The sequence below is a fragment of the Crotalus tigris genome, unplaced genomic scaffold, assembly GCF_016545835.1.
Source record: "Crotalus tigris isolate CLP2741 ecotype Arizona unplaced genomic scaffold, ASM1654583v1 scf7180000019405.536791, whole genome shotgun sequence".
Classification (NCBI taxonomy): Eukaryota; Metazoa; Chordata; class Lepidosauria; order Squamata; family Viperidae; genus Crotalus; species Crotalus tigris.
Genome location: NW_024097522.1, coordinates 63,524 through 90,292, shown reverse-complemented (window position 1 = coordinate 90,292; position 26,769 = coordinate 63,524). Strand labels below are relative to the sequence as shown.

At 44.0% G+C, this 26,769-nt stretch overlaps 1 protein-coding gene across 1 annotated transcript in view; it reads right to left on the bottom strand.

Annotated features, from left to right (window-relative positions):
* Positions 1-26,675, bottom strand: part of LOC120316531 (multidrug and toxin extrusion protein 1-like) — a 37,500-nt gene extending 10,825 nt beyond the window's left edge. Inside the window, exons 1-10 of the mRNA XM_039362241.1 lie at positions 26,332-26,675; positions 22,848-22,949; positions 19,053-19,121; positions 16,141-16,289; positions 11,786-11,828; positions 8,292-8,336; positions 7,324-7,421; positions 3,640-3,737; positions 2,234-2,347; positions 402-469 (exon numbers count right to left, since the gene is read on the bottom strand). Coding sequence (XP_039218175.1) covers positions 402-469; positions 2,234-2,347; positions 3,640-3,737; positions 7,324-7,421; positions 8,292-8,336; positions 11,786-11,828; positions 16,141-16,289; positions 19,053-19,121; positions 22,848-22,949; positions 26,332-26,493 — 948 coding nt within the window. The 5' untranslated portion in view covers positions 26,494-26,675. The remainder of the gene's footprint in view (positions 1-401; positions 470-2,233; positions 2,348-3,639; positions 3,738-7,323; positions 7,422-8,291; positions 8,337-11,785; positions 11,829-16,140; positions 16,290-19,052; positions 19,122-22,847; positions 22,950-26,331) is intronic.
* Positions 26,676-26,769: the final 94 nt, after the last annotated feature.

The window sequence follows — 26,769 nt, the reverse complement described above, 5'->3', positions numbered from 1 at the left end:
CTCTTCCCCTTCCAGGACACTGCAACCGTCATAAACATGAGTCAGTTGCCCAGCGTCTGAATATGGATTTTGTGACTCTGGGGATGCTGCAACGGACGTAAGTGTGAGGACTGGCCGTAAGTCATTTTTCCCCGCACCCTTGTAATTACACCTGGTCTCTAAATAAATGGTTATGACTCAAAGACGAGCTGTCCCTGTGTATCAATGAGAGCCGAGACAAAGCATAAATGCAGGAAAATGTACATTTTGGGTAGCTAATTTGAGGGATCTGCCAAAGAGGGTCGAAAAAAGTCAAGATGGCAGGCCTTGGCCTAATTTTTTTGCTAGGCGCTGCAGAAGCTCTGGGTGGACAGCCTCTCGTTGCACCGTTGTGGTGATAATGGCAGACGGGAAATGCTTACCATATACGCAACGGTGGCGATTTCATAAATGATGGATTGTGCAGAAAGATCCAGCACGCTGAGGAGGCCTGAAATTAAAAAAAAAAATTAACGGGGAATGAATGAATGAATGAATGAATAAATAAATATCCAGGAAGGTCTACAGGGAAGAGGTCTAAAATGTCTAGGATAGGATAGGATAGGATAGGATAGGATAGGATAGGATAGGATAGGATAGGATAGGATAGGATAGGATAGAATCTTTATTGAGAATAGAATAGAATAGAATAGAATAGAATAGAATAGAATAGAATAATGAAAAAACGGAATAGAATAGAATAGAATAGAATAGAATAGAATAGAATAGAATAGAATAGAATAGAACAGAACAGAAAATATGGAATGGAATAGAATAGAATAAAATAGAATAGAATAGAAACAAGAATAGAATAGAATAGAATAGAATAATGAAAAAACGGAATAGAATAGAATAGAATAGAATAGAATAGAATAGAATAGAATAGAATAGAATAGAATAGAAAATATGGAATGGAATAGAATAGAATAGAATAGAATAGAATAGAATAGAATAGAATAGAATAGAATAAAACTGAACTGAATAAAACGGAACAGAATAGAACAAAATAGAACAAAATAGAACGGAATGGAATGGAATGGAATAGAATAGAATAGAATAGAAAATAAAAGAGAAAATAGAATAGAATAGAAAATAGAATAGAATAGAATCGAACAGAATAGAATAGAAAATAGAATAGAATAGAATCGAACAGAATAGAATAGAATAACATAGAATAGAATAGATTAGAACATAACATAATAGAATACAATAGATAATAGAATAGAGAATAAAACAAAACAGAACAGAACAAAATAGAAAATAGAATTAAAATTAAAATAGAATAGAATTATAATTAGAATAGAATAGAACTAGAATGGAATGGAATATCAATATAGGATAGGATAAGATAGGATAGGATAGGATAGGATAGAAACAGAGTCTGAAGGGACCTTTGAGGTCATCTAGTCCAACCCCCTGCTTAGGCAGGAAACCCTATATGCTCAACTGAGATCCTCAACTTACAAGCACAACTGGAAACAGAATGTCCATTGCAAAGTGAGGCAGTCATTCAGTGAGTCACCACCCAATTTTATGAACCATTAGCGAATCACCGCAGTTGATAAGTGCAATCCTTGAAAATACAGATAGCCCTCTACAACGTAGGCCCACCATGGAACCCAAAAAGACTGTTGTTAAGTGAATTTTGCCCCATTTTACGACCTTTCTTGCAACCGTCATTCAGTGAATCACTGCCATTGCTAAACAAGGAACACGGTTGTTGAGTGAATCCGTTTTCCCCATGGACCTTTGCTTGGCAAAGGGGATCACGTGACCCCGGGACACTGCGACCGTCATAAATATGAGTCAGTTTCCAAGAGCCTGAATTTTGATCACCTGACCCTGGGGATGCTGCAACGGTCATGTGAAAAATGGTCCTAAGTAACATTTTCTGTGCCGTTGTGATTTGAATAGTCACTAAATGAACTGTCGTAAGTCGGAAACTATCTGTATATTCCAGTTGATGAGCACTTGGATTTTGATCTTCAAATCCTAGACAAGTTGTGATGGTCATAAATGTGAGGACTAGTCACTTTTTTCAGCGCCGTTGTATCTTCGAACTGTCACTAAATGAATGGTCGTAAATTGAGGACTACCTGTTTCAGCATTCCCCACTACAGCAATATTTATTGCCCCACCCACCTGGGAGAAAGGGAGTGTCCTGTCTTTTGGGCCCACCCCCCAACCATAGCTCCTCCCCCTGCCCGCTCCTGACCTATCAGAAAGCTTCCAATTTCAAAGGTCCACCATTCAATGCAAATCATCAGCATGCTGGGAATCGCCAGCGACATGAAGAGCCCCCACTCCTGCAGGCAGTCTATGGACCAACCTGGAAAAAAAGAAGGAACATCAGCTGAACAAGCCAGGATTCATGGTTAGAATCAAGAGAATGTTAGTTTTTGAGTCTGGCACAGGAGTGTGTACTGTGTCTATAGATAGGATCAAAATGCCATTTTTTCTAAGGCAGGACTAGAACTCACAGTCTCCTGGTGATTGGTCCAAAGTCACCCAGCTGGCTTTCATGCCTTAGGCGGGACTAGAACTCACAGTCTGCTGGTGATTGGCCCAAAGTCACCCAGGTGGTCTTCATGCCTTAGGTGAGACTAGAACTCACAGTCTGGTGATTGGCCCAAAGTCACCCAGCCAGCTTTCATGCCTAAGGCGGAACTAGAATTCACAGTCTCCTGGGATTGGCCCAAAGTCACCCAGGTGACTATGTTCCTGCCTAAGGCAGGACTAGAACTCACCGTCTGCCGCTTTCTAGCCACTAGACCAGGGGTAGGCAACCTTGGCTCTTTTATGACTCGTGGACTTCAACTCCCAGAATTCCTGAGCCAGCCATGCTGAGGGGAAAGGGAGAGGTTTCCAAGCTGAGCCATACTGGCTCAGGAATTCTGGGAGTTGAAGTCCACCAGTCATAAAGGGAGCCATAGTTCCCCCATGCTGGCTCAGGAATTCTGGGAGTTGAAGTCCACCAGTCATAAAAGAGCCAAGGTTGCCTCCCCCTGGCCTAGATCAGTAGTAGGCAACCTTGGCTCTTTTATGACTCGTGGACTTCAACTCCCAGAATTCCTGAGCTAGCCATGCTGAGGGAAAAGGGAGAGGTTTCCAAGCTGAGCCAGGCTGGCTCAGGAATTCTGGAAGTTGAAGTCCACCAGTCATAAAGGGAGCCATAGTTCCCCATGCTGGCTCAGGAATTCTGGGAGTTGAAGTCCACCAGTCATAAAAGAGCCAAGGTTGCCTCCCCCTGGCCTAGATCAGTAGTAGGCAACCTTGGCTCTTTTATGACTCGTGGACTTCAACTCCCAGAATTCCTGAGCCAGCCATGCTGAGGGAAAAGGGAGCGGTTTCCAAGCTGAGCCATGCTGGCTCAGGAATTCTGGGAGTTGAAGTCCACCAGTCATAAAGGGAGCCATAGTTCCCCCATGCTGGCTCAGGAATTCTGGGAGTTGAAGTCCACCAGTCATAAAAGAGCCAAGGTTGCCTACCCCTGCTGTAGACCAAACTGGCTCTCTAATTAATCCTCTAATTGAGAAGTCGGCAATGGGAGTCTGGCAGCGGAGCAAGCAAGGAAAGACACCCCCCCACCCTTCCGCATGCCTATAATGGAGGGGGTCTCACCTCCCCAGGTTTCGACGTGAAGCTTCTTCCACTTGATGTACAGAAAGAGGCTGATGGCTTGAGCATACTGAGCGATGGTGTTGGCCCAGGCAGACCCTCTTTGAGGGAAGAAAAAAAAAATGCAGGTCATCAGAATGGAAATTGGCAGGAAATCTTTTAAAACATTGCTTTGGGTTTTTGTCGGTTTTGTGAGGAATATTCACACCGTGTGGCTTTCAAGCCTGTCCCGATTTTCTTTGCCCGTGAATTTGAGGGAGAGGAATTTCAACACAGCTAAGCCTTGATAAAGATGGGGAGGCCTGGAAAAATTGGAGGGAAAAAAAAGATTTTCTTCCCATTTTTTTCCCCCAAATGGCTTTAAAAAAAAAGAGGAAAACAACAGAAAAAGACCTGGGTTTTTTCCTCCGAATTTTTCCAGTTTTTTTCTGGCTTCCCCATCTCTAATCCTCGACTTAACAATCCTTCATTTGTCCATCTGAAGTTAACAGCGGCACTGAAAAGAGAGAGTCCTCACACTTACGACGGTCACAGTGTCTCCAGGGTCACCGGATCCAAATCTGAGCGTGGGGCAACCGGCCTGTGTTTAGGAAAGGTGCAGGATTGGGACTTTCCCAGGCGTCTTCCCACAAGAAAAAGAAATGGGAGGACCAGGAGTTGCTTAAGGACCCCCTGATTCGCTTAATGACCACATGCTTCACTTAACAACGGTGGCTGAAAAGGTTGTAAAATTGTAAAATTCATGACCACATCCATAAATGTGGATGGAGATTCTCAGTCATCCAGGTCATGGTTTATCCCAAAGGTGTTTTTTCAAGAGGCAACTGGACTTTCTTTTTAATCTTTGAAGACGTTTTGCTTCTTATCCCAGAAGCTTCTTCAGCTCTGACCGAATGGTGGGTGAATGGAAGGATTTTATACTCTTTGCAGACAGCTGGTCATTTGCATCCTTTTAGAGAGTCGTTGAGGCCACTTGGAGGTTTACCTGTGTCCTCAGGGTCACCTGAGTGGTGCAAATGCCCTATCTTTCAAACCAGGGGATACAGGTAAACCTCCAGGTGGCCTCAACGACTCTCTAAAAGAAGGCAAATGACCAGCTTTCTGCAAGGAGTATAAATCCTTCTATTCCCCACCATCCAGTCAGAGCTGAAAAAGCTTCTTGGAGGAGAAGCAAAACGTGTGTCAGTGAGACAGTTTTTTTGTCCCATTTTACGACCTTTCTCACCACAGTTGTTAAGTGATTCAGTGCAGATATTTGGTTCATCCCACGGTTGTTAAGTGAACCTGGCTTCCCCCAGAGACTTTGCTTGTCAGAAGCTCGCAAAAGGGGATCACATGATCCCGAGACACAGCAACCGTCGTAAATACGAGTCAGTTGCCAAGCATCTGAATCTTGATCACATGACCCTGGGGATGCTGCAAGTGTGAAAAATGGTCGTCAGTCCCTTTTTTCTTTTTCTTTTCTTTTTCTTTTTAACACATTTTATTGTTTTTTTTTTTAGATTCTTAAGAAAAAGTACTCAAAACCCACCGTGGTGGTTGGGTGGTCCAACATTCAAAAGTAAAAACATATATAAGCAAGTCAACTCAATACATTTCACTATCCCCTCTCTATTTCCCTCGATTAACATGATACATTTAAATATTCCATTTCTATTTTAAATTTCTATTACTACTAAATCTGTTTTATAACTTTATCAGTTTACTACCATAGTCTAAGTTTAAAACAACAAATTATCAATTCTAATTCTTAATCTCTCACATTCCTCATTTTATCACCAATCTCATTTATTTCTTCTTCCATTACACAATAATTATCCTAATAACAATAAAATATTAATCAGCCCTATAGATATATAATCCCAGAATCAATTCATCTCTTTAAAATAACAAAATAATATTAAACCTTAATTCATTCAGATTCATCAAACAAAATTCAAATTTTCTCCAGTTACTTATCATGCCTTATCACATCTTTGTTGTCATACAGAAAAGTCATCCTAGTAATTTAAAACACTCCATTAATTATTGGCAGCATCCAATCTAAACAGTCATCTATTTTTCAATTCCAATACATAATAATTTCCATTTTATTCCCAAACATTACATAAATACACAAATTCAGTGCATTCTTAATCTGTTTAAAATATCTATTCTAATAATCACGCTCATATATATATATATATATATATATATATATATATATATATATATATATATATTGACTAGATATAAGACCAAAAACTTGACTCTTGGGTACATTCATGATAAAATCCGAAAATAAATCGATCACCAAGAGAAATAATAAAAGAGTTTTTAATAACCGAGCTTTCACTGTGTATGGGCTGAGGGGGAGGTTCTCCCTTCCCCCCCATCGTTAATGCCGACCATTATTAATCGGGGTGTATCACCATCCTTCTTATACTTTTATCTTTGTTAATTCCTCTTCTAGTATATCTTGGTTTGTAAAATAATCAGATGTAATCTGAGCATCCGTTTGAGTGTTTGAAGTGAAATTTCTGGATTTTAGTTCTGTAATAGATTCTTTCAATATGGCACAAATTTCTGCAGTGGCCTCATGTATCTTTTCCAGTATAAGATTATAGTTTAATTGTGAATGCGGTTTCTCCATTTTAATAGTAGTTAGAAAAAAAATCTCTTTTTTTTTTGTGGAGGCTGTATTTGATGAAAATTGGCATATATCCACCCCCACAATTCCCACAGCTCAGCTTGTCTTCTTTCAGAAATAATTTGAAGGTCAAATCTGGTCTGGTTTCAAGAAGTAACCAAAAAGTGCAATATTACATTTACGCCAATAGATGTCCTCAGTAAGTTACGAAAGAGTCTTTTCCAGGCACCATTTCCTTATTTCTATCTTTAAAAGTATAGTGTGAAAGAAGAAATAATCTTCCAACACCAGGTGATAATACAGTTCTTAGGAAAAAAAAAAAAAGAGAGAGAGAGTTTTCTGTATCCCAAAAAATATGAAAGTAAAATTTAATCTTGTAAAACGCCTTCCTTTCCAAAAACATAAAACCTGCTTTCTTTAGCCAGGGAAATAATTCCAACAAGGCTCTTACAGGTAAAAAGCAAAGTCAAATAGAGAGAGTAGCAAGGAAAATTCTCACCCGAATTCACCACGGGGGCTCTTACAGCTTAGATGTTCTTGACTTGCGGTTTGAAACAGCAGGGTGATTGGCCATTTTACTGGCCGATTTTCTTCTCCGTCAGCCCTCAGAGATCGCCCGTACAGCTGGAGGAGCCGCCGCTCCTCTACAACCGAGCTGAAGTCTCCTCGACCGAAGTCTCACCCTCCAGGGCGACTTTCGACCCGTATAAGGGTCGACTGGTGGAGGAAAGGCTAGCCGACGAGGAGACAAGTCTCCCCGTGCGATCAATCACTTTTTTCAATGCGGTTGTAACTTTGAACGATCACTAAATGAATGGTTGTAAATCGAGGACTGGCTGTAGCTGAGTTTTGCAGAGTTTGTAGTTTGATGAATTCTAATTCACTTCATCCATGGCTTTATCAACCATCTTCTGCTAAAACCCATAACTGATATTCAGTTTTCCAAAAAAAAAAAAAAAAAAAAAATCACTTGGCAAAGACAACTCCAATCCAAGAAAGGGAAGCAGAAACCAGCCTGCTGTGGGAATAGACATTTTTGTATTAAACAGCCTACTTACCGAACGCCCATATGGAATTGGTAAAGGAAAATATAATTCGCCAGGACGTTGATAATATTTGCAGCAATGCCACAAAAAACCTCTGGCCAAATGATTTTCTGCAATGAAATATTATTTTATTTTATTATGACATTTCAAGGGATACCACGGGATGCTTGCTGGCAGAACCATAACAACGTAGATCACCAATTTCTTGTCCCTGCCCTTTATAGTTATTGGGCTACGTATAGGGGTAGGCAACCTTGGCTCTTTTATGATTCGTGGACTTCAACTCCCAGAATTCCTGAGCCGGCATGGCTCAGCATGGAAACCTCTCCCTTTCCCCTCAGCATGGCGGGCTCAGGAATTCTGGGAGTTGAAATCCACGAGTCATAAAGCGTCCTAGGCCTAGACCAGGGGTAGGCCACCTTGGCTCTTTTATGACTCGTGGACTTCAACTCCCAGAATTCCTGAGCCGGCATGGCTCAGCATGGAAACCTCTCCCTTTCCCCTCAGCATGGCGGGCTCAAGAATTCTGGGAGTTGAAGTCCATGGGTCATAAAAGAGCCAAAGTTCCCCACCCCTGCCCTATATCAGGGGTCCTCAACCTTGGCAAATTTAAGACTCGTGGACTTCAACTCCCAGAATTCCTGAGCCAGCATGGCTCACCATGGAAACCTCTCCATTTCCCCTCAGGATGGCTGGCTCAGGAATTCTGGGAGTTGAAGTCCACGAGTTATAAAAGAGCCAAGGTTGCCTACCCCTGGGCTAGAAGATCAAGATGCTTCGTTAGGATCCAGCCCTTCCATCCCAACACTGGAAGTTTTAAAAAAAGAGATGGGACAACCTGCCCGCACAGGGGGTTGGACTAGAAGACCTCCAAGGTCCCTTCCAACTCTGTTTTTCTGTTGTTCTGTACGGTCCCAAGCTGTTGCTTGCAAAGAGATGCAAATGGCTAAGGAAGGAAGGAAGGAAAGGAATGTATTTACCTGGTTTTGCAAATACCGCATTTGGATCTGGTAAATAAAGGCTGCCTGCGAGATGCAAAAAAAAAGGGGGGGGGGAAAGCAATTAAGAAAAAGTAAGATTCGTTAATTTGTCGAATTGGCTCAAAAATGTTTCTGCCAGTTATAAAATTGTTGCATCCTGAATGCATACAGTAGATTGGAAGCCATTCTAGAGCAGGGCTCTTCAACTTGGCTCTTTTGTGACTTGTGGATTTCAACTCCCAGAATTCCTCAGCCAGGCACACTGGCTGAGGAATTCTGGGAGTTGAAGTCCATCAGTCAGAAAAGGGCCAAGTTGGAAGACCCCTGGTCTTAAACCACTGTTTCTCATCTTAGCAAGTTTAAGACGTATGGACTTCAACTCCCAGAATTCTCCAGCCAGCTATGCTGGCTGGGGACTTCTGGGAGTTGAAGTCCATATATCTTAAACTTGCTAAGATGGGAGAAGCAGTGCTTTTTTTCTAAAAAAAAAAAAAAAAAAAAAAGGTGCCGGAACTCACAATCATCATACAACCCGCCTTGCCTACCCTACAAGGTTCCATCCAAAGAAGGTGCCGGAACTCCGTTCTGGGCATTCCATGAGAAAAAAAACCCTGGGGAGAAGTACTAGATCAGTGGTTCTCAACCTTTTTAATGCCACAACCCCCAACCAGTCGTAAGTCGAGGACTATTCAACCAGTCGTTAAGTCGAGGACTACTCAACTGGTGCAGCACCGTTTGCAGAATGGGACTTTTGGCGGGCTCAGCAGGGCAGAGACAGCCTGGACAATTCCTATTGGCTTTTGAAAGCCAATAGAATTAGACTCTATTCAAGAGAGTCTATTCTATTGGCTTTCAAAAGCCAATAGAATAAAAGGGAGTAGCACAGCTAAGGAAAAGGGGGGAAAAATGGCGGACTGCGTTGTTTGGCAACCCCCGTGAAATGATCATTCAACCCCAAATGGGGTCCCGACCCACAGGTTGAGAACCGCTGTACTAGATCCATTCTAGGCTCAGTAGAAGAATCTACCACTGTTCCAGGCAGATGTTCCACTGGTACAGCTTTTGAGTTTCAGGGAAGAATTGTGGAAAGCTTTACCTGCTGGAGTTCAACCTGCCAGCTGTCAGAAATGGTTCTATTCTATTCTATTCTATTCTATTCTCTATTCTCTATTTCTATTATTTCTATTTCTATTATTTCTATTTCTATTCTATTCTATTCGATTCATCCAATGCAAATGTGGGAAAGATCATTCCATTATTGTCCGTGCCCCCTTGCATAGCTAATAAGTTGCCAAAGGGGGCAGATGGGAATTGTAGTTTATAACTAGCATGCAAACATGACTCCCAATTAGAAACACAGGTAGTCCTCGACTTACGACCACAGTTGAGCCCAAAATTTCTGTTGCTAAGTGAAACCTTTGCTAAGTGAATTTTGCCTGATTTTACCGCCTTTCTTGCCACCGTTGTTAAGTGAATCACTGCAGTTAGCAACGTTGTCGTTAAGTGAATCTGGCATGGACGTTGCTCGTCAGAAGGTCGCAAAAGGGGATCATGTGACCCCGGGACCCTGCAACTGTCACAAGTATGAGTCACTTGCCAAGCGTCCGAATTTTGATCACGTGACCCTGGCAGGCTGCAACGGTTGTAAGTATGAGAAGCAGTCCTAAGTCACGTCATTCAGTGCTGCCGTAACTTTGAATAGTCACTAAATGAACTGGTGTAAGGCGAGGACTTCCTGAATAACATAGGCTAAAATTTGCGGTGAAAATTTAGCTTTTTCTTTAAGCACGAATGTGCAAAATTCAGAAGCAGGTTAAGAAAATACAAGGATTATATAACCCAAATAAAAGCTCTTGCTGCTATTTTTTTAAAAAAGCAAAAAAATATACACTGACAGGTAGTCCTCGACTTACGACCGTTCGCTTAGTGACCGTTCAAAGTTACGAGGACCTGTCGGGGGGGACGGCCCTTATGATGTGGATTTGAAGTTCTGACAGCTGCAGTCACATAACCAGACCTCTGTTGCTAAGCAGCCGGACTGCTTTTACAGATCTGTTTGCAGCGTAGTCACATGTCCTCATTTTACGACGCTTTTGCCCAAACCTGCTGGGTTTTTTGACAAAACCGCCTCCATCATGAACCGGTGGTTAGCTTGAGTCCGTGGTATTTGCTTAAGGACCGTAGGAGCAACTTCATGACCACTGTCCTTGCTTAATGACCTCTGCAAAGCAGGTCAGGAAATCAGGTCGGTCCTATGGCCGACCCATTTTACGACCGCCGTGACTTATAACCCCAATGGGCAGGCTGCCTTACAGTCGTAAATCGAGGACTTCAACTTCGGTTGTTTCAGTCCCCCTGAATGCAGCGCTGTGCATACAAACAAGCACACACCCGTGCACAGTCTCGTACAGATAGTCTCTGACTTACAACATTTCACTTAGTGACTGTTCAAAGTTACAACGGAACTGAAAAAAGGGACTTAGGAACCCTTTGTCACACTTATGACCGTTGCAGCGTTCCCCTCCCCGGCATGGTCACGTGATCAAAATTCAGATGCTTGGCAACTGACCGGTATTTACGACGGTTGCAGTGTCCCAGGGTCACATGATCCCCTTTTGCGACCTTTTGACAAGCTAAGTCAACGGGAAAGCTGGATTCGCTTAATGACCATGTGAGTAGCTTAATTACTGCCATGATTCACTTAATAACTGTGGCAGGAAAGGCCGTAAAATGGGGCAAAATCGCTTAATAAATGTCTCACTTAACAGCAGAAATTTTGGGCTCAATTGTGGTAGTAAACTGAGGATTACCTGTAGATAGATAGACAGATAGAGAGAGAGAGAGATAGGTAGGTCTTTGGTTGTTCGGGTTTTCTCCCACGTAAAATTGGAAGTGCCTTGGCGACGTTTCGACGAAGTCCCATTCGTCATCTTCAGACTGGTGTTTTCAGCTTCGTGCTTCGAGCAGCAATGTGTGGTCTTAGCTGTTTCTTCCTTTTAACTGCCAGTGGGGGTATGAACTGGGTGGGAGCTTGGCTGTGTTCTGATTGGGTGGAGGTGTGTTCTGATTGGTTAGGGACTTGGCTGTGCTCTGATTGGCTGGGGGGTTGGCTGTGCTCTGATTGGCTGGGGGGTTGGCTGTACTCTGATTGGCTGGGGGAGTGTTCTGTTTGGTTGTGCTCAGGTTAGTCTGAGTTGCAGGGGGGGTTAAGATTTTGGGCTGCCTTGCTATTTTTTGGCTACGCGTTCGTGGTGTTCAAAAGGAAGAAACAGCTAAGACCACACATTGCTGCTCGAAGCACGAAGCTGAAAACACCAGCCTGAAGATGACGAATGGGACTTCGTCGAAATGTCGCCAAGACACTTCCAATTTTACGTGGGAGAAAACCCGAACAACCAAAGACCTACATACAAACACCCGCGAAAACCTCAGAAAACATATATATATATGAGAGAAGACATCCATTCTTCCCTGATGCGAAGCCGAAAACTTACTGGTAGTGCCGGGATAAAGATCATGACGTAAACCTGAGTGAGCCTGGAAAGGAAAAAAAAATGGCATAAATAAATTTGCAATTATTCGATTCTATGATAATGTTCACAGCTGTCTTAAAATAAAATCTCATGCTTTGAAGTAGCCTTTTTCTTGTGAGAAATAGTTGGAGAAGGCCTATCTTGTGACAGGCCTCAAACTTTAAAGAATAAATAAATATTGTTTAAAAAAAATATTAAAGTCTATTCAATTAATTTCAAAAGGTCCAGTTTTGTGGTAAATCTTATGAGGGGTGACCTGATCTTGTGAAAGATTAGACATTTTGAATGGGTGCTCTTGACTGATTTTAATTTTGAAAGATCTTAATTGTTTTTAATTTTGAATGGCTGTTCTTACCGTACGTGATGTCAGTCTTGAACGATTGAGGGCAATTTTGAATGGATATTCTTACTTGGTGGCAATTTTGAATGGATATTCTTAATGTGAATTTTAAATGGATATTCTTAATTGATGTGAATTTTGAATATATATTCTTAACTGATGTGAATTTTGAACAATTTCTTAATTGATGTGAATTTTTGATGTTCTTAACTGATGTGAATTCTGAATGATGTTCTTAATTGATATGAATTTTGAATGGATATTCTTAATTGATGTGAATTTTGAATGGATATTCTTAATTGATGTGAATTATGAGTAGATTTCTTAATTGATGTGAATTTTGAATGGATATTGTTACCTGATGTGAATTTTGAATGATTTCTTAATTGATGTGAATTTTTGATGTTCTTAACTGATATGAATTTTGAATGGATATTCTTAATTGATGTGATTATGAGTAGATTTCTTAACTGATGTGATTATGAGTAGATTTCTTAATTGATGTAAATTTTGAATGGATATTGTTACCTGATGTGAATTTTGAATATATATTTTTAACTGACGTGAATTTGGAATGATTTCTTAATTGATGTGAATTTTCGATGTTCTTAACTGATGTGAATTTTGAATTAATATTCTTAATTGATGGGAATTCTGAATGATGTTCTTAATTGATGTGAATTTTGAATGGATATTCTTAATTGATGTGAATTTTGAATGATATTCTTAATTGATGTGAATTTTGAATGGATATTCTTAATTGTTGTGAATTATGAGTAATTTCTTAATTGATGTGAATTTTGAATGGATATTCTTAATTGATGTGAATTATGAATAGATTTCTTAATTGATTCTAATTTTGAATAGATGTTCATTATAGATTTGAACTTTGAACCACTTCTATTCTGAATGGGTGCTATTTCTTGATTTGAATTTCCAATGATTTAATTAATGTGAATTTTGAATGATATTCCTAACTGACACAAATTTTGAATTTTTAACGAATCATCTCACTCGGTGTGATTTTTGAATGGATACCCCCTTTATTGATTAAAACTTTGAACCAATGTTCTTCATAGGTACGAATTTTTTAAGGGATGGTCTTTATTCATTTGAAAAAGAGAGAAAAGCCTTAGCACAGACAATGGCAGTAGCATCCAGAAAGCAAATGAAAAACACTACATCAATTGTAATCATGGCCGGAGTCAAAGTTGTGTGAGAGGATAGCCAAAAAAATCAAGATGGCGCCTGCAACAACGTGATTGAAACCTTGCCTCTCATTCAGGAGCCATTTTGACTTCAACTCCCAGAATTCCCCGACCAGTCCTTTCCAGCATGACATACAGATAGTCCTCGAATTACGACCAAATTGGGTCCAAAATTTCTATGGCTAAGCGAGACAGTTGTTCAGCGAGCCCTGCCCCATTTTACGACCGTTCTTGCCACAATTGTTAAGTGAACCACTGCAGTTGTTAAGTGAGTAACGCAGTTGTGAAGTGAATCTGGCTTCCCTAGTGACCTTGTTTGTCAGAAGGTCGCAAAAGGGGATCACGTGACCTCCCAGGGACACTGTGACCGTCATAAATAGGAGTCAGTTCCCGAGCGTCCGAATTTTGACCGCGTGACCATGAGGAGCTTGCAGTGGTTGTAAGGGTGAAAAAAGGTCGTAGGTCACTTTTTTTTTCAGCAGACTGTTGTAACTTTGAACAGTCACTAAGTGAACCTGTTGTAAGTCGAGGACTACCTGTAAATCTATTCCAGTGATGGCGAACCTTTTAGAGACCGAGTGCCCAAACTGCAACCCAAAACCCACTTATTTGTCGCCGGGTGCCAGGTGGGTGCGTCCCACTGACTGGGCGTGGCTGTGATGGTCATGGCAGACTGGGTGGGTGTGACCAAGGTGGGCATGGTCACCACGATGTTGCTCGTGGAGATGCCTGTGGGGGGCGGGCAGGGTTGGGGGAGATCCAGGGGGTCTCTGGCAGGTGGGGCGGTGGGCAGGAGACTCGCCCTCGGGGTGAGGCGAGGTAAAGCGAGGCAGGGCGGGGATGCCATTGTCACAGGGCAAGGCGAGGCAGGGACTGGGATGGCTGTTGCCTGACACCATCGGCCCCCACACACAGAGGCCAGCAAGCGCATGGGGGCCGACAGTGTCCGTCAGCAGCCACAACCTGCCAGCCCCTCGACCGGCGCACTCTGGGGCTCCGCAGCCCGCCGCCAGCAGTTCAGAGAAGCCGCCTCTGAGCTGGACGGACGGCCGACAGCTGAGGCGGCAATGCAGTGGGTCGTGTCCGGGAAAAGAAGAGCATGTGAGGCCAGGAGGGACGGGAGGGGAGGGAAACCAGCCATGCTGGGATGCATCCGGCCACGTGGGACCTCGGCGACTTATCGGGTGGCTGGTTGAAGAGGGATGGTTGCCATCTTCGGGGCATGGTGCGCGTGCCCACAGAGAGGGCTCTGAGTGCCATCTCTGGCATGCGTGCCATAGGTTTGCCACCACTGGTCTATTCCATCATCTTCAAGACAATCCAGAGAAGGCCCTCATTGACAAAATAGTCCGAGAAGAATTTTTAAACCCCAGTTATAGCCGTCCACAGGGGAATTCCCACCCAGCCCATCCTGCAAGGCCCAAAATCCCCAGTCCCACCCTGTTCTGATTCCGTGTCAGCCAGTGAACCTGGCAGCTGAGTCCGGGGAATCGGAAAGCTCTGATGAGCTCCAGGACTTACAATCTGATGCCTGGCCCCTCCACTCGTGCTCAAGCTGAGTCAGATTCTGAGGACTCACAGCTGGAAGACATCATAGACCAAGGCTTTCCAACCAGTGGTACGGGTACCACCTGTGGTCCATTGGCACCTGGCAGGTGGTACGCGACCATCCTAGAAAAGGGGTAACGGGGGAGGGGAATGAGCTGAACCGGTGGCAGCACCGCCAAGCCTGAGCGAGAGGCGGCTGGAGCTGCAGGACTGTCAGGGCTCAATGGAAGCCCCAGGATCAGCGCCAGGCTCCAGCTGGAGCTCGGCGCTGATCCTGGCGCTTCTGCTGAGCCCAGAAGAAGCGCCGATCAGCTGGAACGTTGCAGCCTCTCCAGGGTCTTGTGATTTACATTCAGATGCTTGGCAACCGATTCATATTTATGACGGTCACAGTGTCCCAGGGTCATGTGAAGTGACCAAAACCTGCTGCAACCACCCAGCAGATGGGGGGGGGGAATAAAAACCAAACACCCCCCCACCCCACCCCTGCTGCCAATCCTCAACAGAAATGCTCACAACAATGAAAACCTCGGACAGGAGGAAGAGCGCGGCCGGGTGGGCAGGCAGGTGTCTTGCTCGGCTGTGGCTTGGGGGGCACTTTTTTCAGTGCCATTGTATCTTCAAACAGTCACTAAGCGAACTGTTGTAAGTCGACTACCTGTACTTCATTACTTTTTCCCTTTTTTTAATGGGTCATCAAGTTTTTGACACCTTGCTAGGCAACTGGTGGTACTCAGATGTTGCCATATCTTAAAAGTGGTACAAGGGGTGAAAAGGTTGAAAAGCCCTGGACTAGACACTGGCAAACGCAGACAGGCAACAAGAGCAGGACAGAGGGAGGCAATGGGCCGACTCCAAGGGAGGAGGAGAAGGCATTGAGCAGCCATGCCTCGGGGTTGTATAATAAAAAAGGGAAGGTGTGGGCGGTGCTGGTTGCTGAAGGCAACCGATTGCAAAGGACTCCAGTTTCATGGAATCATGTTTTGTTCGTCTTGCCTGTGAACAATTCTCCGTTTGAATCGTGTTCTGTTTGCCTTTGCTTTTGGGACATTTTGCAGGTTCTGTACGTAATTGATAAAAGGGGTTTGTTTTTCCTGCATTTCCAGCCTGCTTGCTAAAAGAGGGGTTTCTCCTTGTGAGTTAACAAGGACTCACAAAGGCTGGGACAGGACACACCCGCCATATTGCTTTAACTCAGAAGACAGATTTCCTTTTCTCACCTGGAGACTTCCGGATCCTGCCGGATCAACAAGAGGAGCTGTTCTGTGTTGATGAAAAATGCCCAGCACGGGAAACAGCAGAGGAGAAGAATCAGGACCCCTTGTTGGAGGATGGTGCCCACCCGTTTCATGTTCTTCCCGCCGTAAGTCTGGAAGAAGAAGGGGAAAGGCCAGAGGCACACATGAAAGACCAACAAAACTGATTTATTGCTGAAAGCCTAGGCGCAGGAATCTTCCTGGCCAGTGGTTAGCTTCTGCCAGGAGCAAGATAAACATCAATGAAAATCAAGGAAGGCTGCACTCTGTTTATTTGTGGCTATGTAAGGATGCTAGGCTGATTCCTGTTCTTCCTCTACCTCCAGGATCTGTCAGTCCTCCTTCCACAGTCATCATCTGATTGGTTATCTATCTATCTATCTATCTATCTATCTATCTATCTATCTATCTATCTATCTATCTATCTATCTATCTATCTATCTATCTATTCATCCATTCATCCATCTCTCTCTCTCTCTCTATTATACATCCGTCCGTCCGTCCGTCCATCCATCATATCTATCTATCTATCTATCTATCTATCTATCTATCTATCTATCTATCTATCTATCTATCTATCTATCTATATCTATCCATCCATCTCTATCTCTCTCTCTCTCTCTCTCTATCTATCTATCTCTATCTATCTATCCATCCATATCTATCTATCTATCTATCTATCTATCTATCTATCTATCTATCTATCTATCTATCTATCTATCTCTATCCATCCATCTCTATCCATCTATCTATCTATCTATCTATCTATCTATCTATCTATCTATCTATCTATCTATCTATCTATCTATCTATCTACAGCAGGGGTCTCCAACCTGTGGGGACTACCGGGCTGTGGCCTGCTGGCCACCGGGCCGTGAACAGGTTGGCCATTGTGCACATGTGTGTGCGTGCACTCAACTCCCACTCACACTAGCGCTGCCATTGTGGCAAAAACCGGATGTTGTGCAACGAAAACGGGACAGTGCTAGTACCCACCCAGCAAAAACCGGGTGCTGCTAATGAGTGTCACGTGGTGCTAGCACCACCCCTTTTGCGTTGTGCATGCTGGCCGCCCTTTTTGTGTTTGTGTGTGCACGCACGTAAAATGCTTCTCCCTCCCTTTCCCTCCGGTCCACCAATCGAGAAAGGTTGGAGACCTCTGATCTACAGCGTTTCTATCTGCAAACCTCCCTCTCTTCTAGCACTGCTGGTATTATCTAGTTGGGTAATGAAACGTCTGCAAGAAAACCACCAAGCTCAGAGAGCACCAAGGACCCCCACAGTCCTCTTCCTCTTCCTCCTCATCCTCTCCACAAACCCCACTCCCTCCCAGCACTGATGATGCTATCTAGTTGGGTAATGAAACGTCTGCAAGAAAACAACCAGGCTCAGAGAGCACCAAGGACCCCACAGCTGTTGTCCCACTCCTCCTCCTCCTCCTCCTCCTCCTCCTCCTCCTCCTCCTCCTCCTCCTCCTCCTCCTCCTCTCCACAAACCCTACCCCCTTCTAGCACTGATGATGTTACCTAGTTGGGCAATGAAACGTCTGCAAGAAAATCACCAAGCTCAGAGAGCACCAAGGATCCCTCAGTCCTCCTCTTCTTCCTCTTCCTCCTCATCCTCTCCACAAACCCCACTCCCTCCCTTCACTGATGATGCTACCTAGTTGGGTAATGAAACGTCTGCAAGAAAACCACCAAGCTCAGACAGTATCAAGGACCCCACAGTCTCCTCCTCCTCCTCTCCACAAACCCCCACTCTCTTCCAGCGCTGATGACATTACCTAGTTGGGCCCTGAAACATCTGCAAGAAAACCACCAAGCTCAAGAGAGCACCAGGGACCCGCCAGTTAAGCAATTCTTCTGTGACTGTCTTGAATCACGCAATGGCAAAAGAGAACAGGGAATCTCTTTTGCAGAAAAGAAAAGCCCCACTCTTCTGGATTGTGAAGGGGCTGAACCCCAGATTTAGCCTTTCCAAACATCCTGAATGCAGGAAATAATCAGGAAAATGGCCGACATTTTTTCTTTCAGTATCTAAGCTTTGACAGAAACGCAGAATTTCCCATTCATGCTCAGCTGCCTTCCATAGCACAGGGGTGGGGAACCTTGGCTCTTTTATGACTCGTGGACTTCAACTCCCAGAATTCCTGAGCCGGTATGGCTCAGCTTGGAAACCTCTCCCTTTCCCCTCAGCATGGCTGGCTCAGGAATTCTGGAAGTTGAAGTCCACGAATCATAAAAGAGTCAAGGTTGCCTACTACTGATCTAGGCCAGGGGGAGGGAACCTTAGCTCTTTTATGACTCGTGGACTTCAACTCCCAGAATTCCTGAGGCAACATGGCTCAGCATGGAAACCTCTCCCATTCCCCTCAGTATGACTGGCTCAGGAATTCTGGGAGTAGAAATCCACCAGTCGTGAAGGGGCTAAGGTTTTCCCCAAGCTGGCTCAGGAATTCTGGGAGTTGAAGTCCACAAGTCATAAAAGGGGCCATAGTTTCTCCATGCTGGCTCAGGAATTCTGGGAGTTGAAGTCCACCAGTCATGAAGGGGCCATAGTTTCCCCATGCTGGCTCAGGAATTCTGGGAGTTGAAGTCCACGAGTCCTAAAAGGGACCATAGTTCCCCCATGCTGGCTCAGGAATTCTGGGAATTGAAGTCCACCAGTCATGAAGGGGGCCATAGTTCCCCCATGCTGGCTCAGGAATTCTGGGAATTGAAGTCCACCAGTCACGAAGGGGCCATAGTTCTCCCATGCTGGCTCAGGAATTCTGGGAGTTGAAGTCCACAAGTCATAAAAGGGCCAAGGTTGCCTACCCCTGTCATAGCAGATCATGTTTTGTCCCCCTCCGCATCTCCCCCCAAACTGTGACTTACTTGAGATATTAATGTGTCGCAAGCCGAAGACAACCCGAAACCTATAGAAATGCCGGTCACATTAATCACCTAGAAACAGTAAGAAATAGACAGGAGGAAAATTTTAGAAAACCTGGAGATTATCCAGATAATCTGCAGCTATTCCTATTCAGAATCATAAGAGGGGGATTATAAAAGAGGTTAAAGTTTAATCCCTCTTTTAATCCTAATACAGGCAATCCTCGTCTTACAACCATCCATTTAGTGGCTGTTCAAAATTAAAATGGCGCTGAAAAACGTGACTTAGGACCATTTTTCACACTTAATGACCGTTGCAGCATCCCCGTGGTCACATGATCAAAATTCAGTTGCTTGGCAACTGGCTTGTATTTACGACGGTTGCTGTATCCTGGGATCACGTGATTCCCTTTTGCGACCTTCTGACAAGCAAAGTCAATGGGTGGGGAGCCCGATTCACTTAACAACCGTGTGACTCACTTAAGAATTGCAGTGATTCACTTAACAACGGTGGCAAGAAAGGTCAAGTGGGGCAAAACAAATGTCTCACTTAACAAGAGAAATCCGGGGCTCAGCTGGGGATGTAAATTGAGGAGTACCTGACTTAAGAACGGTTTTCAAACTTACAACTGTCACAGCATCCCCATGGTCACAAATACAGATACTTGGCAACTGACTCATATTTATGACGGTCACAGCATCCTGGGATCACGTGAATCCCTTTTTTGCGACCACCTGACAAGTAAAGTCAATGGGAGAAGTCGGATTCACTTAACAACCGTGTTGCTAACTTAACAACTGCAGTGATCCACTTAACAACTGTGGCAGAAGTCCTAAAATGGAGCAAAACTCACTTAACAAATGTCTCACTTAGCAGCCTAAATTTTGGGCTCAGTTGTGGTCGTAATTCGAGGACTACCTGTATCAGTGCTCTGTTTTTTGTAAAATTTACATGTTAAACTCCAAACTCGCCTTTTAATTTCTAATTACAGCTACACCTTCACAGCAGTAACACAAAACCGGCAGAACTCTTTAAGGATCTGCAAAATATCTCCCTATTGAAAAGATTGCCACCCTGACTGCTGTACAGGAAGTCCTCGATTTACGATCACAATTGAGCCCAAAATGTCTGTTGCTAAATCAGACAGGTGTTAAGTGAGTTTTGCCTCATTTTACAAGCTTGCTTGCCACAGTTTTACTGCAGCTATTAAGTAATAAAATAAATAGTAATAAAAAATAAAAAGTTGGAAGGGACCTTGGAGGTCATCTAGTCCAACCCCATGCTCAGGCAGGAAAAGTTAGAAACCCGGTTGTTAGGTGAATCTGGCATTGACAGTGCTTGTCAGAAGGTTGCAGAAGGGGATCACATGACCCCGGGACACTGCAGCTGTCATAAGTATGAGTCAATTGTCAAGTGTCCGAATTTTGATCACGCGACCTCCGGGATGCTGTGCTGCTACAGTCATATGTGTGAAAAAGGGTCCTCGGTTGCTTTTTCAATGCTGTTGTAACTTTGTACGGCTGCTAAACGAACTGCTGTAAGTCGAGGACAGCCTGAATCTGATTGCAGGTAGTCCTCGATTTATAACGATTCGCTTAGTGACCGTTTGAAATGACAATACCACTGAAAAAAGCAACTTATCCCGCCATCGGGATTCACATGCTGGGCACCCGGCGTGTACTTAGGGCTTACGGCCCAAAATTTCCGTTGCTAAGCAAGACAGTTGCTAAGTAGATTTTGCCCTGTTTTATGACCTTTCTGATCGTAGTGGTTAAAATGACTGCAGTGTGAAATTAGTCACACGGTCCTTAAGTTGAATCCGGCTTCCTCACTGACTTTGCTCGTCCGAAGGTCGCAAAAGGGGATCACGTGACCCCGGGACACTGCAACCGTCATAAGTATGAGTCAGTTGCTAAGCATCTGAATTTTTTTTTTCTGTTTTAAGATTTTATTAATTTTTTCCATACATACAATAATAATTTTTCAACCAACGTGCTGTCTGAGTTTAAGTACGCTAATACATATTTAATTCCTAATCCTTTATTATTTCCTCTAAAGATCGGTAAAATAAGTCCCCAGTTTGGTAATATTCTGTTTCTTCTTTTTCTTTCAGTCTCATAGTCAATCTGTCCATCTCTGTGCATTCTAGTATTTTTTTTTTAATTATTTCTTCATCTGATGGCATTCCTTCATTTTTCCAATATTGCGCAAATATTATTCTTGCCGCTGTTGTGACATGTAAAATCAAATATAGGCTTTGTTTGTTAGTCTTTTCTGGCATTATACCTAATAAAAAAAAAGTTCAGGTTTGAAATCTACATGTTCTGCCAGCATCTTTTCTAACCAAGTATGTATCTTTTTCCAATAATTCTTTATCACATGTCCACCAAAAATGATAATACGTGCCTGACTTACGTTTACATTTCCAACATCTATCTGACATATTTTTAAACATTTTTGCTAATCTTGCTGGTGGCAGGTGAATTTTAATCACGTGACCACGGGGGACGCTGCAACCGTTGTAAATACATGGTGGTAGCCAAACGTCTTAATTTTGATCATGTGACCGTGGGAAAATTCTGCGACGGTCGTGTGAGGGCCAATGGTAAATCGCTTTTTTCAATGCCATTGTAACTTGGAACGGTTGCTAAACGAACGATTCTATGTCGAGGACTAACTATCTTTCAAGTCAGGCTTGTTGACTCTCAAGAAATCTAATGGATAATATCCCCCTTATTTTAAGGGTAAAAAAATACCATCTTTTCCGGCGTATAAGACGACTCGGCGTATAAGACGACCCCCGACTTCGGAGAAGATTTGCATGGTTTAGAATAGTGGTTCTCAACCTTTTTAATGCCGCGACCCCAACCAGTCATAAGTCGAGGATTACCCAACCAGTCGTAAGTCGAGGACTACCCAACCGGTTGTAAGTCGAGGATTTTCCCTGCCTGGGAGCGCCGTGCATGCGTGGTGCCGCCCCCTGTGCCGGCCGAGGCGTAGCTGGCAAGCAGAAGAGACGGCGCAGGCCAACCACCGGCTGGGCCACCAGCTGGCCCAGCCCAAGGGAGGTAAGGCACCCGCCGGGCCCCACGTGCGCCAGCAACCCTCCCTGCGCCCGCCGGCCTCCCACCTCCCACCCCTGGCCCTCTTTTACTTACATTTTTAGTAGTTGCTCAGCAGGGAGGGGTGGAAACTTCCAGACAGCTCGCCTTCGCTGCAGACAACTTGCAGCACCGTTTGCAGAAGGGGACTTTTGGCGGGCTCAGCAGGGCAGAGACAGCCTGGACAATTCCTATTGGCTTTTGAAAGCCAATAGAATTAAACTCTATTCAAGAGAGTCTCTTCTATTGGCTTTCAAAAGCCAATAGAATAAAAGGGAGTAGCACAGCTAAGGAAAAGGGGGAAAAAAATGGCGGACTGCGTTGTTTGGCGACCCCCGTGAAATGGTCATTCGACCCCAAATGGGGTCGCAACCCACAGGTTGAGAACCGTTGGTTTAGAAAGTCATCTTATACGCCGGAAAATACGGTATATAGAAGACATTTGTCATTCTCTTCTGGGATGTTATTTATTATTTCTTGGTTTGTTTGTTAAATTTATTTGCCATCCATCTCGTCAAAAAGCGACTCTGTTTTTTTCCAACTTCCTAGTCTAGCCTCTAATGCTGGGCTTTCCTGGTGGTCTCCCATCCAAGCAGAAATCAGGGCTGACTCTGTTTAGCTTTTAGAGGCCAGCCATTTGGAAGCTACCACCCGAGGAAGATAGGGGGGGGGGAACCCATGAAAAGGAAAACTCACTGCGATGGCCAGGGTGACGGAAGCCAACTCAACTTTGCCCATGTGGCCGCAGAATATTGTGCTGACGACGTGGATCATAAACACCAAGAGCTGAATCACCGTCTAGGGGAAGAAAAGGGAGGAGGGGGGGAAGGTGAAGATTGGGGACTTTTCAAATCGCCACCTAGAGGTGTGGTACAGGCCATCCAGGTGGGCTTTGAAACATCTGGAGTTGTGGATCTTTAAGTATGCATAGGTTCAAAGGCTGGAATAATAGCAATATTAGTGTTCGCAGAAGATTCGCAGTATTTTTGAACTGTGGCAACTTGGGCTGAGTTGAAGTCCACCCATCTTAAAATAAGCACACTGGGGAATTCTGGGAGTGCAGTCCACCCCATTTAAAGCATGCTGGCTGGGGAATTCTGGGAGTTGAAGTCCACCCATCTTAAAGCATGTTGACTGGGGAATTCTCAGAGTGTAGGTCCACTCATCTTAAAGCATGCTGGCTGGGGAATTCTGGGAGTTGAGGTCCACCCATCTTAAAGAATGCTGGCTGGGGAATTCTGGGAGTTGAGGTCCACCCATCTTAAAGAATGCTGGCTGGGGAATTCTCAGAGTGTAGGTCCACTCATCTTAAAGCATGCTGGCTGGGGGATTCTGGGAGTTGAAGTCCACCCATCTCAAAGTTGCCACAGTTCAGAAACCCTGGATTAAACTATTCCAACCAAGCAATTTAAAGCTCAGTGTTGGATTAAACTCCTGCAATAATTCAGTTCAATGCTGGGGGCAGGCTGAACCAATTGTTCCAGTCTTTCTGAATTTAACCACCTCTTTGCTTCCCCCTTAATCTCAAAAGAAAACCTCAAATAATTAAGAAAGAAAAGGCAGTAAAAGTCATTAGCCTTTTAGTGGTCCACTAACATGTGGTCATAATGCAATCCAGAGGAAAATTTTGCGCTGAAACCAGACACTTAATTTTTGACCATTGTAGACTAACACAGCTCTCTTTCTGAAATTTGTCTCCCAAGGTGGCAGAATTCATCTACATTTGGATCAGAAGATGCTTGCTTCACAGCTCAGCAATGGGCTAGGTCTCAGAGTATGAAATCTACCTCAAATCTGAGCTGTATAACAGAGTTTAACAGAATAAGTGAGTTGGAAGGGACCTTGAAGGTCTTCTAGTCCAACCCCCTAATATAAGAGACCCTTTACCATTCCGGACAAATGGCTATCATTCTCTTCTTAAAAATATCCAGTATTGGAGCACCTACAACTTCTCACTGTCAGGAAATTCCTCCTTAATTCCAGGTTGCTTCTCTCCTTGATGAGTTTCCACCCATTGCTTCTTGTCCTGCCCTCAGGCGCTTTGGAGAACAGCTTGACTCCCTCTTCTTTGGGGCAGCCCCTGAGATATTGGAAGACTGCTATCCCGTCCCCCCTCGTCCTTCTCTTCATTAAACTAGACATTCCCAATTCCAGCAACCGTCCCTTGTATGTTTTAGCCTCCAGTCCCCTAATCATGGGAGCCTCTAAGATATTGGAGTTTAGTTGCTAAAGACAGTTTGAGGACCGCAGGCTAGACCAAAAACAGCTGGTAAGTTTAATAAATAAAATAAAATAAAATAAAATCTCCAAGATGTTTTTCCAAAAAGCTACTGGACTATCTTGCAAGAAAGAGAGAAGCAGCCTGGAATTAAGGAGAAACTTCCTGACAGTGAGGACAATTAACCAGTGGAACAGCTTGCCACCAGAAATCGTGGGCGCTCCATCACTGCAGGTTTTTAAGAAGAGACTGGACAGTCACTTGTCTGAGATGGTATATGTTCTCCTGCTTAAGCAGGGGGATGGACTAGAAGACCTCCAAGGTCCTATTCTATTCTATTCTATTCTATTCTATTCTATTCTATTCTATTCTATTCTGTTCTGTTCTGTTCTGTTCTGTTCCTAATTCCCAGTCTATATTCTATTCTATTCTTATTATATTTCTAATTCCCAGTCTATATTCTATCCTGTTCTGTTCCATTCCATTCCATTCCATTCTATTCTATTCTATTCTATTCTATTCTATTCTATTCTATTCTATTCTATTAATTGATTGGTCTGTAGTTTCCTGGGTCTGTTTTTTTTCCCTTTCTTGAAGATGGGAACCACATCAGCTCTTTTCCAATCCTCAGATACTTCCAGGATTTGGTATTCTGATGGTGGTGGGTTAATCCTATTATGTCTTAAAGGTCATCTTTTTAGAATTTGGGTGGGGTGTGTGTAGATATTAGAGGGTCTTTGTCTTTCTAATCTCATCATCTCCAAGGTTCCTGGCTCTCCTCTTTCTGAATGAATCACCAAATCAGCATTTCTACAGAGCTGGTCTCTGCCTGGGGCTATTAAGAAAACCGGGCCTGCTTTTCTGCCGTTTAAGATCCGTTGGGGAAATGTAATATTCTGCCGTTTAATATTCCCAAAATATTTCTTTCTCTGGGGGGGATTGCTGTCCTCCCACAACTGCATTAACAAAAGGATAGAATCAAGTTCACATGAATACCACTTTACAAGGCCTTGGTGAGGCCACACTTGGAATACGGCATCCAGTTTTGGTTACCACAATGTAAAAAAGATGCTGAGACTCTAGATCAGCGGTTCTCAACCTGTGGGTTGGGACCCCATTTGGGGTCGAACGACCATTTCACGGGGGTCGCCAAACAACGCAGTCCGCCATTTTCCCCCCCTTTTCCTTAGCTGTGCTACTCCCTTTTATTCTATTGGCTTTTGAAAGCCAATAGAATAGACTCTCTTGAACAGAGTCTGATTCTATTGGCTTTCAAAAGCCAATAGGAATTGTCCAGGCTGTCTCTGCCCTGCTGAGCCCTCCAAAAGTCCCATTCTGCAAACGGTGCTGCACCAGTTGAGTAGTCCTCGACTTACAACTGGTTGAGTAGTCCTCGACTTACGACTGATTGGTGGTCGCAGCATTAAAAAGGTTGAGAACCACTGCTCTAGAAAGAGTGCAGAGAAGAGCAACAAAGATGATCAGGGGACTGGAGGCTAAAACATACAAGGAACGGTTGGTGGAATTGGGTATGTCTAGTTTAATGAAGAGAAGGATGAGGGGGGACAGGATAGCAGTCTTCCAATATCTCAGGGGCTTCCCCAAAGAAGAGGGAGTCAAGCTGTTCTCCAAAGCGCCTGAGGGCAGGACAAGAAGCAAGGATGGAAACTAATCAAGGAGAGAAGCAACCTCTACCTAAGGAGAAATTTCCTGACAGTTAGAACAATTAACCCGTGGAACAACCTGCCTCCAGAAGCGGTGAATGCTCCAACACTGGAAGTTTTTAAGAAGAGCATGGACAGCCATTTGTCTGAAATGATAAGGTTTCCTGCCTGAGCAGGGGGTTGGACTAGAAGACCTCCAAGGTCCCTTCCAATTCTGTTATTCTGATTTTTCTTTTTCTAAACCTCCAACAAGAACATCTCTGATAGGCTGCAAGCTTGCAAGTGGAAGAAGACTTACCAATGGCCCGGACATCACCAAAATCTTCTTCACCTCTTCCCAGAAATTGGAAGGAATCAGCCGACATAATTTCCTGCAACATGGATGCGCCGCAGTCTTTGGATCTTCCTCCGAGAAAGTGCTGGCTGGGGGCTTCTCCAAATCAGAGGCCCCTTGATCCATAGGTCACAGGGTGGGGGGCGGGGTGGGGGGCGAAAGGACTGCTTGAGGCTTCTTAAAAATATAGGTTTCTTCTCCTTGACCTCAAGGAAGTTTTTCATCAGCTGCACCGATGGACTTCAAGCAGATCTTCAACCCTCTGGATGATCTTCTTCACAGTCTGATACTTTTGGGCAAAGAGTGAAGGAGACAGCCTGTCCAGAGCCAATAAAAGAATGGGGAGGAGCAGCTGGTCGGGAATTTCGACATGAGTGGGAGGTTGATCTGGACCCGCTGGGA